General features: G+C 44.0%; 1 protein-coding gene across 1 annotated transcript in view; it reads left to right on the top strand.

Moving 5' to 3' along the window:
• The first annotated feature begins 236 nt into the window (after nucleotides 1-236).
• ADCY8 (adenylate cyclase 8) overlaps nucleotides 237-18176 on the top strand; it is a 1172958-nt gene continuing 1155018 nt past the window's right edge. Inside the window, exon 1 of the mRNA XM_086966223.1 lies at nucleotides 237-1812. Within this exon, the coding sequence (XP_086822349.1) occupies nucleotides 916-1812 (897 nt within the window). The 5' untranslated portion in view covers nucleotides 237-915. The remainder of the gene's footprint in view (nucleotides 1813-18176) is intronic.

Raw genomic sequence — 18176 nt, 5'->3', positions numbered from 1 at the left:
GGGGCCAAGGCAGGGGGTCACGCGCCGTCTATCCCAGGCGCTGCTGGCAGCGCGCAGCTGTCACAGAGTGTGATCTGGCCCGGGCTTCACCTGCTGCACGCGCGCCGCGCTCCTCCCCCTTCCTGCGCAGGGTGGGGACGGACATGCCAGCACATGGGCGCGAGGCAGTGGCAGCACTCGAGCCTCGCGCTGCCGAGCCCAGACTGCAACCCGAGCCGCTCGCGCTGCCCGCGCCCGCACTTTTCAAAGATGTGCCCTGCAGAGGGAGCGGCGCTGACGCCCGGGCGCCGGGCAGGCTCCTCGCGCGGCCGTCGCGCGGCCATTGTCTGCAGCCTTCCCGCCGGGCGCGTGGATGCAACTTCTGGGCTCCACTGAAGGGAGGGCTCGGGGTGTGTGCAGAGGCCGGCGGCGCGGCATGCAGCAGACCAGCGACTCTCGTCTGGAGCAGCCCAGCGCATAAGGGGATGGCTGGACTGCCCAGGCGCCGGTGATCGGGGGCTTAAGCCCTCCCAGTATTTCGGACCTGTGGGTGCACATTTGCTGTGTTTTTGTGGACTGCTGTTGTCGGTGTGTGTCTTGGGCTTCCTGGGAGCACCGAGGTTAGGCTGCTTTCTTCTTCCACGTTAAGGATGCGTCTGCTTCAAGAATGGTGCCCGTAAATGATTTAACATTTCCAGGCTGGGAGAGCCCGCTCCGCTGGGGGTCTGCGTGAATGCAGCCGGGGAGTGCACTCGCGTGCTTGGTGTGCCTGCAGTTATCTGGAGGTTGTAAACCACTTTATGATGTTCCCGCTAGGCATCCCCTGCCAGCTCCTGGCGCAAACATGACAGGGCTTCCGTGAACCCGATGCAACTTCTGAAGCACAAAGTGCAGCGCGCAGCCCCGTCCTTCCAGTGACCCGGGGAATGGCGAGACATGTATTTTGGTAGGAAGAAGACGCAGGAGATCTACAGCTCTACCATGGAGCTCTCGGAGGTGAAGTGCACGAGCGCCAGCGAGGAGCTGTACACCATCAACAGGACCCCGGTGACCGCCCGGCCCAAGCGGCTGCTGTGGCAGAGCGCCGTGCGCCACATCACCGAGCAGCGCTTCATCCACGAGCAGGGCGGCGGCGCCAAGGGCCTCTCCTCCCCCGACGGGGGGCCCTACACCCCCAACAGCCGCCACTCGGGAGGGGACCGCCACAACAATGGGGGCACCAAAGTCTTCCCTGAGCGCAACAGCAGCGACCTGGGCTTCCTGCACCTGGACTGCGCTCCCAGCAACTCGGACTTCTTCCTGAACTGGGGCTACACCTACAGAGGGGTCATCTTCCCCACCCTGCGCAACTCCTTCAAGTCCCGGGACCTGGAGCGCCTCTACCAGCGCTACTTCCTGGGCCAGCGGCGCAAGTCCGAGGTGGTGATGAACATCCTGGATGTGCTGACCAAGCTGACCCTGCTGGTCCTGCACCTGACCCTGGCCTCGGCCCCCATGGACCCTGTCAAGGGCATCCTTCTCGGCTTCTTCACTGGCATCGAGGTGGTGATCTGTGCCTTGGTGGTGGTGCGCAAGGACACCACCTCCTACACCTACCTGCAGTACAGCGGGGTGCTGACGTGGGTGGCCATGGCCACGCAGATCCTGGCGGCCGGCCTGGGCTACGGCCTGCTGGGGGACGGCATTGGCTATGTGCTCTTCACCCTCTTCGCCACCTACAGCATGCTTCCACTGCCCCTCACCTGGGCCATCCTGGCGGGACTGGTGACCTCCCTCCTGCAGATCGTCATGCAGCTGGTCATCCCCAGGCTAGCTGTAAAGTCCATCAACCAGGTACCACTGCTGCTTCTTAATGATAACACGTGGTAAATGCTCCATGCGCTACAGCAGAATCCATATTGTATTGTATTGTAATTGTATATTAGATTTCTATAGCGCCTTATCACCCAGGGGTCTCTAAGCGCTTTGCAGAGAGTGAGCACCTGTAGGTGTGTGACGAGTCTCTAGTGCCTGGTCTAATATTTCTATTGTTGGGAATTAATTGTTGACTCTTCCTGCTGATGGTATAACCACACCCATTTGTAGGTTACATTTAATTAAAACAAAAATGCAATTGCTGTAGGACATTCCTTAATTATTTCTATGTGAGTGGCATGTTACGCCCCCCCTGCCCCCCCCCCCCCCCCAGGGTATGGTCGTTCTATGTGGTTCGTGAACTTCACCAATGCTTGTATATGCTAAAGTCACTTCTTATACCTAATAACTGAATTTACACTCGCTCAGGGGAAGACTGTTCCCTAATCTGGCCACACTGTGTGAGCGTAGAAAAATACCAGAAAGAATTTTATGGAAAAAACTGAGCAGCGTCCACCACGCAAAAGGCATGTCATTGGAATGGGCAGCGTCCAGCAGCCTTCCTGCCTCCCCAAAACCCAGAAGTGTGCTAGTGGGTAGGCATGCAGAGTAACCGTGAGACTAGAGAGTTGGATATGAATCCCAGCTTACACATTTGACGGCATTGTGTGATCATGGACTCCCTGTTAAAATGCCCCGTATTCTTGGTACCTCCGTTCAGACACAAGCCTTTCATTTTGCAGGTTTGTTTGTACATTAAAAACTTTTTTTAAAATAAAGTCGTCTTCACAGGGTTTCTCACATCCAAGACTTGAAAGTGTGCGCTCTTGAATCTCACCCTGCCTGTTTGTTTATAGCCCAACATTGAGACAGCGCAGTCCCGGCACCGTGTGCTGCTCAGCAGTGTCTGCATGTACCCGCTGCGCACAGGCACTCGGCCTGCTTCCACTGAGCACAACGTGTCTTTTTGTCAATGGGCCGCGCACCAGTGTTTGTTTATTCCCAGAGTTCCGCAGCGGGCATTGTCGACCGCCAAGTAAAGTTGGGACTAGCAGCGTGTGCGGCACAATTCACAATTCCTAAGCGCTGCTGTTTTCTGGGCTTTTTCCACGCACTTGTCCGTGAAGCGTGGGCGTGTAACGGGAGGATATACCGGCGTAATTGAATCGACTTGATCTTCTCCCTCGCCCTAAGTTCAATTATTAAATTGTCTAATACATTATTCAAATGATGGACGAGGAAGGCGTGCAGGCGCTGAAGGAGCACTCCAGCCTCTTAACCCCCGCCCCCTCTCTGGGTTGAGCTGGGCTGGGAGCTGTCCGCAGGCTCTCGGTGCTGAACAGCTCTCCGCCTCCCAAGTCATTTGAAACACTGCATCTGGCGCCCTCTAGCGGCCCTATTTTCTTCTTCAACCTCATCTCACACAGATGACTTGTGTTGTTTTTTGCTCTTAGACGCGTGATACAAAATGCAATACATTCTCAATGAAATGTTACCTGGCGATTTCACGTGTAATCAATAATGTTGTTACAAACCCACGGTCCGACGCAGCAGGCCGCTAGCGCAGACAGATATGGATTGATGGCAGGGCGGATGCAGAGGTCAACAAAGACGACCTCTGCACGAGGAGGGCTCCTGCACACCTTGATCCACATGACCACCCACTGACCCGTACCTCTGAGGGGGGGGCGGACCACCCGTCACTTCCCGTGGGCGGGACGACGTGTTCACCTCTGATTTCAGAGGTTGGAAATTTCTGCTGTCAGGGAGGTGTGGCGCGCGCGGAAACCACCGACATGCCTGGATTTCCAGAGCCTGTCAAAGCTATCGCTCCTCACAGAGATTGTTCTGAAAAATTGTAAACAGCACGTCGACTGGTTTGCTGTGCAGGTCGCTCTGTTCGAACAAAATGTCATTTTTAATGGTGTTTGGGCAGTCTCCTGTCATGGTCTAAACAACACTTAGCATTCTAGAAGGAACACGTGCTGCTCTAGTGAATTATCATCCTTTCATCTTAGAAATATGTCACCTCTCTTCGTTTTTAGATGTTGGTGGGGCGTGTGCCAGGATGCTTGAGTGTTTACAGTGTGCGTGAAAGTGTGTGTAAACATCTGCACACGCACAGACAGCCGATAAAGAATCCCTCTCTCTAGATTGCGACTCATGAACTTTGCGTGTATTTATATGTAGTCCATGATCACAAAAATGTGATATAGTCAGATCAGATTTTACTTTATATATAGACTGAATGCAGTATAATTGCATTCTCAGATATAGGAAATACTAGTTACTGAACCACCCGTAAGGTGATAATGTTTGGCCGGTCAGGTAATCGAAGCACTGAGAGTTCAGATATTAGCCCAGGATTGCAGTTTGTTAAGCGGGGTAGCCGGGATTCGATCCGTGTTCTTCCAGCTCCAAGTTTGTAAGGGAGCGTTCAGCTCACACCGCCTCCTCCCTGTGCGGATGCGTTTGAGTGCTTCGGCGCCCCGTGGTTGTGTGCACCTGAGAATGGTGTATGTGACCTTGAGATATGCTTCCTGTTCCCGTAATGCAGATACAAGTCCCCGGCCGGTGCGAGTAAATCCTGCCTGTCGTCAGTGTGAGCCCACTGAGCTACGGCTGGCCAACGCAGGCGCTCGCAAGGCTGGGCAGAGGTGTGGCAAATCATCCGCGCTCCATTGACCTAAGCTTCTCTGTCAATGGAGAAATACAATAAGCGGATTAGGACGAGGAAGTGCTGCACTCTATTAAGTGCCAGTGAGCACCAGAATAGACTGCGACAGCTGCGGGCTGGCGGGCCCAGGGCGGCCGCCACTGGCCCTGCAGGTATTTTAAAGGAGTCACTCAGTTAGGAGTAAAATTAACCATTTATTCTATCCCCTCTCAGCTGCCTTTCAGCCAGGTTCGTGCTATACAAATAACATACATATATATGTGTGTGTGTGTGTGTGTATACACACACCCACACACATGGAGCTTGCTTTCCCAGCAGGCAGGCCTCGCGGGAGTCGCTGTGCTTGGTGATGTCAGGGAATGCTGTTGCATCTATTGTCTTCCCATTCATGCTCTGCATGCCTTCTATTCAGTGTTAACTCGCCTGACAGAGGACAGAGCTCGTGCTGTAGTTTTCAGTGGCTAATACAATTAACTACAGATAAAGCTGTGTAGAGAGACATTTGCTCCCTGTGCTATGTGCGCTGCGTTTCTTGTAACCCGTCCACTGTGTTTTTAGACTCACATTTCCATGGGCGTGGCTTTCCACAGCGCAGCGTGTGCAGTGGCACCAGTACCCAGGGAGGGCAGGGGCACCTGGAAGCTGCCTTTACCACCCAGCCAGAGGACAGGATGTCCATTGTATTTGCTTGCATTGCAGCCGATCCATTTCCACAAGCCCACATCTTGCCACAAAGTTTTCGAGGAAAGCTTGGTTTTGGAACTTGTCTCATCCGCCCTCTCAGCCTCATTTCTTGTTTCAAGCAGTAGCTTGAAGGCTGAATGCCGTTTGATTGTGACTTTTCTTTTGTGCGTCTGCAGCTGGAAGGGTGGCAGGATGGGGCAGAAGAGATCAGAAAACACGTCACAGTGCTTGGAATTATTTAGCCTCTCATTACCAGTGGCCCAGTGTTAGGTGTGAAATATTATTGCACCTGATATAAAACACTACTGTGGGAGATGTCATTTATCTGGTGCAACGAATAACACATATACCGAGTTTTTGGGGAATAACATGCTGATTTTCGAGCTTAATACACCGAAATCCGAATGTCGTCGTAAACACGTATTGTTGTCCCCTGGTGAGCGTCTGCTGAAATTTAATCAAAGGCCACGTTTTAACGCACTCAATGCATGTCGGGGTTCAGTGAATACCACACACTTCCAACCCTGTTTGCACAGGGGTCAGAAAACACCGAGCGACTCAGAATTAGGTCCCAAATGGGTGGCCCCTGATTACAAAATGTGGCTTGGCAGGATGTTTGTGCGTGGAGTGGCCCATGAGCAGCATGTGCTGCAAGCACTAAACTGGACATAACAATATTGCATCTCACACGTTTGTCTGCTGTTCCTCGAACAGCTGCAGTCCCTAAACCTGTAATTTACATGAATTATGTTATTGTCCTAAATTATTTCACATAACAGCATTGAATCATGGATCGCAACAGAAGCCTTCATTTTTAAGAGTAACATGAAAAATACGCAGCACTTCACATTATCTTTCAGTAATGTCATCTGAGAGTAAGGGTTGCTGTTTGGCGTCTGAGGAGGATGGGGGGGGTGAGGAGTGGGGCGGGGAGGGTCTGCCACATCAGAGGTCGCAAGCCTAAAATTGAAGATATCTCGGGTTACTGGATTCGACATTTCTTCTACCCTCATATTAGATTGTGGAGTAACCGTAGGGACCTTGGCAGACCGGGAATTTGCTCTGCAAAAGATGTGGGGCCTCATTTATGAAAGCCTTGCGCCACTGATGCGTCACTTTTTCCCATGTTAAAAGTGACGCGCCGGCGGCGCAAGGCCTTCATAAATAAGGCCCGTGGTGTTTTTCTGTGCTCTTGCAATACTTTCTTCTGCAGCAGCCAACTGCTGCACACTGTGGGCTTTGCTTATTGGTGAGACACACTTGTAACAGGGCTGTGGGTTCATCGTTTGCTTCACATTCTGTAAACTGGCAACACTGGTAAACCACTTGGCTTTGGCGTTATGTTTAATTGTCATAACGTCATCATAAACGTTGGCTTTGTAGGACCACCATGAACGGTTCCCCCTAAACTATGGTGTGTGTGTAACATTGCTAATTTGAGCACTAGAGCCCCAACAAGAGAATGGCTTTCATCGTGCACGAAGTCCTTTTATCTATTCCTTAAAAAATGTCGCAAAAAGAAATGACTGAAAGCGTTTTCTGAAACCACATGTCGGATTCCAATTCTAAATCTGGCTGCAGCAGTCAACATGATATCATGCACACAACCAGACGCCCATGCTACATGGAAGGAAAGAAGCAAGCTGCCTCTCAAGTGAACTACTCTGTGTGCAGCAGGGAGGAATGAGCAGCTTCAAAGGGCCTGGGCCCCAGGTACATTCAGTGGCCCTGGATAAATGCACTTCTTGCATTCGGCTGGAAGCCTCTAGAGTAGGTTGTGCTCCATGGTTGGTGTTTGGACTCTGTGCACTTTCCCATTGCTGAGCAGTGCTAAAGTGCATCTGCTCTCTCCCCTCTAAATATGGGAACATTGGCTTAAATCAATTTAGCTTACTAAATTTACTTATATGTCCGTAGTAAAGTGGTATTAAATGTGCCCAGGGCCTGTAAATTAAATGCTACTAGTAGGTCTGCAGCTCTGATTGTGCCACCCACTTAAGTAGCCTTTAAGCGTGTCTCACACCTTCCATTGCACAGCTTGTGTACAGAGTTTTAAACTGACATGTCGACCTGACAAAATTGCCATGCCCAAACCTTCCTTTTTAAAACATATGTCAGTCCTAGGGTAGGCCTGGACAGCCCCAGGGCAGGGTGCAGTGTATTCCAAAAGTTGGACATATACTTTTAGGCTTTACATGTCCTGGTGAGTTCTTGACTCCCAAGTGGTGCATCTTAGGTTCCGGACCCTTTGTGTGGCTCACTGGCTCTTAAATCAAGGTTTTCAGTTCGTCACAACTGTACACGGGCCTGTGCCACTGTGACCATGTGACTTGCACTGAAAATCACTGCAAGCTACCATCAGCTTGTATTTCCACACAGAAGCATCAATAACCTATGAGGGACTGCCAATGCGAAGCTCCTGCCCACCTGTCAGTGACTCCTGACCTGCTATCCTGCTACACGGATAACCACCCACCACTCTGTCCTTGATCCCCATGCCCCTCTCCAACACAAATAGTATTCTTGGCATAAAACTTGAGAAGGTAAACGTTCAGTGGGACTAAACTGGGACTGTATCCGAATCACGCTCCATTGTAGTTGGCCTGAACTTATGACTTTGTCCCGGGCCAGCGTGGCCAGATAGCCATGGTTGGCGTTTTCTGCTCTCAGGTTCTATTTTTCACGTTATTCTTTAAAAATCCATATCTCCGGTCTACTGAATGGACTTTTGTTGTTTTGGTCCTGTGTTATTTAATACATTCTGCTCTATTTTTCCAACCTGGTGTGGGTACATTTTGTGTGGTCTTTTCACTGTTTTACTGTTTGGAGTGTTACACAAATAGTTTCCACATTGCCTCCAAGTTTAGCCTGACTGTTCCGTGCCAAGCTAACAGGTGGTTGAACATAGGTTAATTTGTGGTTTGCTTGTGCTTTACCTTGACAAGATGGTGTTTGCTGCTTGACCAGGTCTCTTACTCCAGTCAACCAGTAACCCTATTTGTTACAGAGGCCCTGGCCAGATGTCCCTTGAGCTGTCTGTGCTTGATGTTGCTGAAAAGGCCCTGGCAGCATGTCACTCATGCAGTCTGTGCTCACCGTTGTTCAGATAGCCCGGGTTAGATGTCCCAGACAGTGCACAGTGTAACTCAATGGGCCATGGCCAGATTTTCCACATACAATCTGTTCTCAATGTTGTTGGATGAAGCACTGGCTCGATGTCCCTTTTGCAGTCTGTACTCAGGGCTGCTGGAGAGGCACTGGCTGGATGCCCCCCATCCAGTCTGTGTTTGATGTTGCTCAAGGTGTTCTATGGGTGGAAGATCAGATTTCCCATGCATCCACCCATGGAGTTTGGATCATTCACATATTTACAAAGGCTTGTAAACCTGGAAATGCGTTAAAATGCGACACCTTCCCCAGTGAGGTGTAACAAAAAGAAATATCTTTATTTCTCCTCACAGTGCCCCATATCATAGTTGATATGACACATTTCTGCAGTCACACGTTCACACAACGCAGCAAAGCAACTTTGCTTACTGCCCTGCTATGCATAAAAAAGTAGTAGATCTGCCCTGCATGTTAAGGACAAATAGTGGCTGAACGAGGGATTGGAACTGCAAAATGTGCAGCGCTTGAAAATGCAAAACAGGAAGTAGCAACAAGAGGCGTGAAAACGTATGTTCACACCTAATAAAGAAAAAAATGAAAGATGGTCCTAGACCTATATTTTATATTCAAACAAATAAGTCACATAGTATTATTTCATAGGAATTAATCCTTAGCAAAACACATCAAAAAAGAGAAAGGCCCAATGCATTTATCTATACACACAAATAATACATACTCATCAGTAGTTCAGATCATAATGTTCACTAGGAACATATTCATTAATTTTGATATTTACAAATTCATAAAAGAATATGTACACAGATCAAAGAGAGAAATATTGCCAGGTCCAATACAGAGTGCAGAAAGTTGTGCTCATGTGAAAAGGGAAAGATAATTATAAAAGAAGAGTCAAATAGTTTAAATAGCAACAATAAGGTACAATTCCTTACAAAAGGAAACCTGACCTACAAGCTTTGTCAAAACAATTATTGTTCAGAGTAGCACAGTAGGGGGACGGGGTAAAGCAAAAGGGTTCAGGTTTCACAAAAAAGGGGGAAAAGTCGACGTTTCGACCCTAGCGCATTGGTGGGAGGATTAACACCTCAGCTGCGGGTCTTCATCAGGACAGGGAGTAGAGTAAGGAACCTCAATTGAGGAAAAGCAACGCCCCACGTTGGTGAGCCACCAATGAATGATGTACTCCACCATGAAATTGAATACAAACGTATTAACTGTCCTCAGTCTATCAATGGTGTATCCAACAAAGGAAATTAATTCCACAAGCGGGTCAGTATAACTTTATAAAGAAAACCCGAAGGAAGTATAGAACACTGGTGGTGTGAGGGTCTCCTGACAGACGACGTGCTTTGAGACGCCGTCCCGTTATATGCGGTCCTGGTTTTGTTTTAGGAAAACTATGAGCCCTATGGAGACCCGTGTCTTTGCTTGAAGAACGGAATTAGACACGATCAGGAGACCCTCACACCTCCAGTGTTCTATACTGCCTTTGGGTTTTCTTTATAAAGTTATACTGACCCACTTGTGGAATTAATTTCCTTTGTTGGATACACCTCGTCATTGATCGACTGAGGACAGTTAATACGTTTATATTCAATTTCATGGTGGAGTACATCATTCATTGGTGGCTAACCAACGTGGGGTTTTGCTTTTCCTCAATTGAGGTTCCTTACTCTATTTGCTGTCCTGATGAAGACCTGCAGCGGAGGTGTTAATCCTCCCACCAATGCGCTAGGGTCGAAACGTCGACTTTTCCCCCTTTTTTGTGAAACCTGAACCCTTTTGCTTTACCCCGTCCCCCTACTGTGCTACTCTGAACAATAATTGTTTTGACAAAGCTTGTAGGTCAGGTTTCCTTTTGTAAGGAATTGTACCTTATTGTTGCTATTTGAACTATTTGACTCTTCTTTTATAATTATCTTTCCCTTTTCACATGAGCACAACTTTCTGCACTCTGTATTGGACCTGGCAATATTTCTCTCTTTGATCTGTGTACATAGTCTTTTATGAATTTGTAAATATCAAAATAAATTAATATGTTCCTAGTGAACATTATGTTCTGAACTACTGATGAGTATGTATTATTTGTGTGTATAGACAAACGCATTGGGCCTTTCTCTTTTTTGATGTGTATTGCTAAGGATTAATTCCTATGAAATAATACTATGTGACTTATTTGTTTGAATATAAAATATAGGTCTATGACCATCTTTCATTTTTATCATTCAATACCCAGGTCCTGTGACATTTTGGGTGATACCCCATTTATTTAATCACACCCAATAAAGAGCAAAAGACACAAAGGAATTTATTGATTAACAAAAGAGAGAAATTATTTCTTTTCTTATTAACCCAGGCAGTAATACAATACGAAATATATAACTAAGTACATGATTTGGGAGAGAGCTCAATTTCAAATATTGTAAATAAGCATTTTATTGTATGAAATATAAAAACAATTACAGTACATTATTGACACAAATCATACACAGAGGAATTGTTCTTATAGAAAAATCCAAAACTCGACAGTAAATTGTATGAGTCCATGTTGCACACAGTGCTTCTCGAGATTACATTTTGTAATCAATTTTTTAATCAATATTGTCTCCGTAGCCATCTGTTTGACACACTCCTTCATACAATAGCAGTATTCAGTCCATCAAAATGTCTCCGGGTTTATTCCAATCCAATTTTTAAACAGGCCTTTCATTGTTGGCCATATATACAATCTGAATGTAGATAGGATATGTGGTAATGTAAGCCTTTGGCTTAGAATGTCTAGAACTTAGAATGTGTCATGAAGTCACTGTAGCTCTGCATTCCGATTGTAATCAGTTGCTCCAGTGCCCCTTCATGAAGAGACATGCTTTCTTGATAAAACCTACAAAAGCCATTGCAGACTGCTTGGAGTCATCATTATCAGACTGGCGACAAGGATGGGATCACTTGGATGCCCTTCATACAAACTGGATGCTGAATTTTTCAAAGAAGGGGCCAGAGAGCAAACCGTTGACTGCCTCATTCCTTTTAAAGACGTCACTATTCACTAGTAAGTGAACAATCAAGCTGAGAGACTCCTACTATATATTTTTTTCATCGCCTCATCTCGTTTGTCAGTGAAAACTCTATTGAAAGTGTGCTGTTTTCAAGACTTTTACAACGTTGTGATCGTTACCTAGCAACCTTTGTTTTCTACAAACGTGCTTGAGCGCTGGCTCGTATATCAGCTGTTATCATTTGTACTTCATCTAGAGCGCTTCCTGTTTTGTGAGTATTATCTTTCTCGCATCTACTTATATTCACTCTAAACTTGCCCCTGATCAGTACTGATAAAGCGCGCAGGCACATTTCAAGTGAAAAACTCAAGCGTGTACATAAGCGTGCTCGAGAGTACGTACTGCTTCACTTTTCTCTCGCTTCTGATCAGCGCTGGTTAAGTGCTCAAGCATATTTCTTGGGGAAATCCAATAGCAGTGTATAGAGTGCGTTAGCCTGCAACAAAAGCATTTACAATAATGTCGAACAGATCTACTGCGCTGGTGCAACTCGCATCTTAACGCTTACCAGACGTGGCAAAGCTGTTAACAAGCATAGCTGTGCTGAACACTCCAGCCTTCTTTGTTCACTGGATTCAGCTCGACTCATTCAGTTTCCATCCTCGACTGCGTGTGAAGATCAGAGAGACCCAGGAGTGTATTTCCTGCTAAATTGCCCCTAGTGGTCTCTCACAGCATCTTCTTTTTCTCGACTGTGTGTGAAGATCATAGCGACCCGGGAGTGTATTTCCTGCTATACTGCCCCTACTGGTCTATCACATAATTTTTTTTAATTACTCTATAGCTGTTGTACTGCTTCTAGTTCATTTCCATCAGTGCATCTTCTGTGATATCCACACACTTTCATCAATAAATATAAATCATTACCTCAGCCATATGCACGCTTTACCATAACAGCCTTGCATATCTGGATCCACTTTACTTGCACATTGTCATTTTTTTCTGCGATGTGCACACAAATCTATCATTTAGTGCAAATGTATTTCTTCAGTGATTTGCACACTTGAGGTGTATGCAAACTTCACATCGATTTGCACGCTTTGAATCTTCTTTCTTCTGTGATTTGCTCACTTTATCACAAGGAATATGCAGAGCATTTCACCTCAAGCACCTTTCCTGCAAGAACCAGGTGAACCTATACCAGAATGGATACTGTGGATTCGTTCATTTAATGCATACTTAATAGCTATTGATGCTACGAAATTCAAACCAGATAGAAAAAAAGGTTTGATGTATTATCACTTAGGAGTTGAAGGGCAAAATATTTTTGATTATTCACCTGATTATCCCGATACAGATGAAACTGATCTTGATGAGTATCAACTTGCTACTGCCCAATTGGATAAATATTTTTAGAAGTCCAAAAATCTTGTTGTTCATAGGTTTAAATTATTTACAAGAGTACAGAAACCTACAGAAAGCATCAACTCTTATGTTACTGCTTTAAAAGTACTAGCGGCAACTTGTGAGTTTGAAGATTTTACGTCACAGTTAATAAGGAATCAACTTGTAGTTAGATGCAACTCCAAGAAAATCCAAGAACTTCTTCTTACATGTAAGAACCCGTCCTTAGATAAAGCTGTTGATATAGCTAAAAGTATTGAAGGCTCATGTCAAGACGTGACATTCTTGGAAGATTCACTTAGCAAAAGTACCATTTCTGGTGCTGTCATCAATAAATCTTTTTCTAATTCTGATAAAAGTGACATCAAAAATAACAAAATTGTTTTTAAACCTACATCCCAAACTTCACATCCTTTTTTTTCAAACTCACAAAATCATTTGTTTCAAATGTGATTCACCTAACCATGTTTCCAGTTTCAGATATTGTCCTGCTCTTGGACAACAATGTAAAATTGTGGGAAGGTGGGTCATTTTTCCAAAGCTTGTAGAGGTGGTAGGTTTAACAATGGAGGTAGGTTTAATAATGCTAATCCTGTCTATTGTGTAGTAAATGATGACCATGATACTGATGACAGTATTTGCGATACTCTGGTTCCAGAGTTATCACTACGCGTCAGATGTATCAAAAAATAATACATTTCTATTGCTGATCCAGAAATTGACGTTTGGATTAATGGTATTTCCATTATGCTCCTAGTACATACAGGAGCTCGTATCCCCATTATAGATAATATTAAATATACACAGTTTTGGAGTTCACAGCATTTACTGCCTCCGGATGTCGTGACTGTGGTCTTTGAGGGCAGTAAAGTGGATTTGATGGGTTATTTGTGGTCATCCATTAAACTACTACATTCTTTTATAAGTGGAAAGATTTATATAGCACACAAAGGCATTAATGTTGAAGGCCTTATTCATCAAGCTGAGTTTAACTTTTAGGCCTGGTTCAAAAATCACATTACTATTGGAAAACATGATGTTAAATCTGTTATTAATATTGACATTGATTGGGAAAATACATTTCCTGAAGTTTTTCAAAAAAATTAGGAAACATTTCACATTTTGTATATTCTGTCAAAGTCAAACAAGATGTAGCAACTATCAAACACTAATTGCGCAACATACCTTATAGGTGAGGATAGAACTATCGGATACACTGTTTGACATGTGTATACAAGGCATCATCGAAAAATTAGAGGGTACATTAAGGCTTTCTTTCATAGTTTTAGCCAAGAAAAAGACAGGTGAACTGAGAATGTGTGTTGATTTATGAAGTGTCAATGAGGCTATCTGGGTAGACAACTTCCCTTTGCCCATGATTGAAGACTTAATGATAAAAATTGGACAATCTCACTGGTTCACTAAACTAGATCTCAGATCCGCTTACCATCAGGTGGAATTAGACAAAGCTTCTCGTCACCTCACTGCTTTTGTCACACCTGATGGCACCTTTCAGTTTTGTAGGATGCCTTTTAGCATAACTTCAGCGGTGGCTGTTTTCCAATGATTAATGTATGAAATGTTTCTTGGTATAACTCAAGTAGCTGTTTCCAAGACAATATTTTACTATTCACTAAGACTGAGTCTGAACATGATCTTCTAATAACAAAAGTTCTGAATATACTTCAATTCAGGGGGGCTACATTGAGAAAAGACAAATGCATCTTCAAAACTACAGAGATTGAGTATCTGGGACATGTTTTATCCGCTCAAGGGGTCAAACCTAAGCCTTGTCTTGTCAAGCGCATAACAGATGCACCAGCCCCTAAAAATAAGGAACAGTCATTTTCCTTCCTAGGCATGTGTGAATTGTAGGCCAAATTTTAAAATAATTTTGCTAATCTAACAGATTGTTAAGGAAAAATGCAGAATGTATATGGTCAGAATCTTGTGAACAACTCTTTAAGGAGACTAAAGAAAGAATTGTGAATGTTCCTGCTTTACAGCCTTTTCTTGAAGACATGACTACTTTTGTAACTGTTGATGCCTGTGAGTATGGTCTTGGAGCTGATCTTACCCAAATGGATAATGAATGTGAATTTACCATAGGATTTGCATCCAGGACTCTCAGAGCTGCTGAAGGCAAGTATTCAGTGATCGAAAAGGAACTCCTAGCCTGTGTTTGGAGTGTAGAAAAATTCAAAGCGTATGTTTGGGGCAGTCCTTTTGTACTTAAAACTGATCACTGTTCTTTGGTAAATATACTCTCTGGCAAGAACATCAAACATACTGCAGCTCGAATTTCAAGGTTGGCATCAAAACTCCTAGAATTAGCTTTTTCTATTCAATACATTCCTGGTGGAAAAAAATTCCAGTGCAGACTGTCTTTCCTGACTCCCTATTGATGAACCTGAAATTCAAGCATGGGAAACAGGAAAAGAAGAATGTTTTATTGCATACATAGGAGATGCTACTTTTTGTAAAAAAAAGACTGGATCTCTGCTATTCATTCTGATCCCATTCTTAACCAAGTTATCACATTTGTAAAGTCTGGTTGGCCTGAAGAAACTGTCTTGCAATATGAACTCCAAACAGTTTGGAAGGTTTTGGATGAGCTGTCTCTTGAAGGTGACATTTTAGTCCTTGGCGATAAAATGGTAGCCCCTTTCTGTTTTCATCAACGTTTAATTAGTTTACCACTTGGGGGTCATCTAGGTTCCACTTTGACTAAGAAAAAGATCAGAGAGAGATTTTGGTGGCCTCGCATGGATTCTGAGGTCGAATAATTTGTGTCCAATTGTGCTAAATGAAAGCTCAGTGACAAGGTTTTAATAAATTAACCTCAAGTTCAATCAATCAATCCTTGTCCCAAGAGACATTGGCAACACACTGGGGTTGATTTCCTAGGTCCTGATCAAATTCTTCCCAACTACATGAGATATTTTATTGTGATGGTTGATCATCTCTCTAGGTGGGTCGAAGTTGAAGCAATTTCTGAACCAACTACTAAAAAAACAATTGAATGCTTTCAAAGAGTGTTTTCAAGAGAAGGTCTTCCTGGTGAGATTCTTACTGATAATGGGGTTCAGTTTACTCCATCGGCAATGTCCTCATTATTAGAAAATTGTGCTATAAAACATTTAAGAACACCTCTTTACCACCCTCAAAGCAATGGTAAAGTTGAAGGCTTTAACAAGGTACTTGTAGAATGTATTCGGTCTTGTATCAAAAGCAAAACTTGCATAGCTAAGTCCATTAAAGAGCTAGTTTGGTCTCACCATACCACTTCACATTCTGTGACTGGTAACTCTCCTTTCGAACTGATGAGAGGTAGAGAATCCACCACTGAACTCTGTCCTTTTTGGATCACAAACAATTCTCAAAATGATGGAAGTGTGAATGAATGGTGGAAATCAGCTGAACTTAATTCTAATCTTGCAAATTTAAAGAGATCTGGTAAAACCAATTGTAGCTTAAAGGGAGAATGTAGATTGAAAATAGGCAAATGGGTACGTGTGAAAAATCCAATTCTTGTTGGGAAAGGCATATTCAAGTTTAAAAATCCTGTTCAAGTTTGTGAACTAGGAAGGAATTCTGTTAAACTTTGTGATGGAAATTGGTGGGGCATGTCTCGTGTAGCACTTGTTCCTCATCGTGACATGTCTGGCGACACTGAGAAATGTTTTTCCCAGTTTTCTTTTTTACCCGTCAAAAGATATCCAAAAAGTAATGTGACCATTAGAAAGAGTTCTCGGATTCCTGTATGACCTAGAAGATGGAATTATTTTGTTTGACCTTGATTTTTCTTCCTTTTTTTCTCTTCTTTTTCTTCTTTCCTTCTTTCTTTTTTTTCTCTTCTTTACTTTACCTCTTCCTATTTTTTTATTGGGGAGGAGGCATGTGTACTATATTCAGATTTAATTTTTCTTCATACTTTGTTCTGTGAAAATGGAGGTGTGTGGTAATGTAAGCCTTTAGCTTAGAATGTCTAGATCTTAGAATGTGTCATGAAGTCACTGTAGCTCTGCATTCCGATTGTAAGCAGTTGCTCCAGTGTCCCTTCATGAAGATGCATGCTTTCTTGAATAAACCTACAAAAGCGATTGCAGACTTCTTGAAGTCATCATTATCAGAGGATACCAAACATATTAGGATCTTATAATCCAAAGATCAAGCACACGCCATCTCTTATCTATGTTTAAGTACAACAGTCATCAGTACATACATCAAAATTAACCATTCGCATTTGAATATGTTTCTTTTATGGTACGCCCACTCGCCTCTTCATTCATTTTATGTTGTATGGGGGAGTGCCTCATGACTTCTTCAGGACTGATAACTTAAAAATCTGTGCTCTAAAAGAAACCCCTATTCCGGTTCTAAATCCAACCCGGATATTCAATCAAGGGTACCTCTAATGAATCCAAGTCCAATTGGAAAATCTGTGTTGTACATAAATGATCTTTTAACTTAAGGCAGTTGCTTTGCTGAATTTTAAATTACCTGAATCAACAGTGTGACTGAAAAATATGTAACCCCAAAAATATCAGTAAACGAAGTGAATGCGCTGAGTATTAAGGCGTGTGCTAGAGCATTGGATTATATTTTTCCGATCTATAGGATCGGTTTTAGGGGAAGTAGGGTGAATATTTCTCCTCTTTAAGCACCTCAGGAAAGATAGCATTTAATCATTAAAAGTGTAAGACACGTCTTGGAGCACCATACACCAAACAAAATCACCCAATTGAGTGCACCATATCAGGACCTTAATTCACCACCAGCTTTTTGGTGAAGCAGATTACAGCCAGCCAACATGTGTTTCAAAGGGGTGACCTCCCACTTCCTCAGGGCTGAAGGGAAAGTTTACAGGAAATCCAACTCAATGGCTAAATACACAGCTCGAGTGTAGGTCTCATTTATTAGATATGGCACGCATGCTTTAAGAAATGTCATTAATTAATTAAAAGACTGATAACATGATTTATTTATTTATATATTTATGCATTCCTATAGAGTACAGTTTACTCAAAGATTCAGTACATATTACAAGTCGAACTGGATATACTTCAACATTGCATAGCAGAAGCTATAACAATCAAATACAGTGTAAGTGATTATATATAGTAGTGTGAGAAGGGAGGAGTAGGGTCAGGGATAGAGGAAAAGGTGGAAATGAGAGATACTTCAATTACAGATACATTGATGGCTACAGGAAAGAGCCTTGGATGAGATGTTTTTGAAGAGAATAGTTTTATATTTTGTATGGAATAACAGTACGGATTCAGCCTCAGTAATTTCAACTAGTAATGATTTCCAAACAGTGGTTGTTGCACTAGAGAACCATTGTGGAGCTGGTTCCTGGGCATTGCATCTCTTAAAATCTACCAAAAGGTTTTGTGAGGTCCTGTAGTCAGGACCAGTCGCGGTTCCTCTTCAGGAGCTTCAGGACACAGCCC

This window comes from Lissotriton vulgaris, chromosome 4_1 (assembly GCF_964263255.1).
Source record: "Lissotriton vulgaris chromosome 4_1, aLisVul1.2, whole genome shotgun sequence".
Lineage (NCBI taxonomy): Eukaryota > Metazoa > Chordata > Amphibia > Caudata > Salamandridae > Lissotriton > Lissotriton vulgaris.
This window is presented reverse-complemented; position numbering and strand designations above follow the sequence as displayed.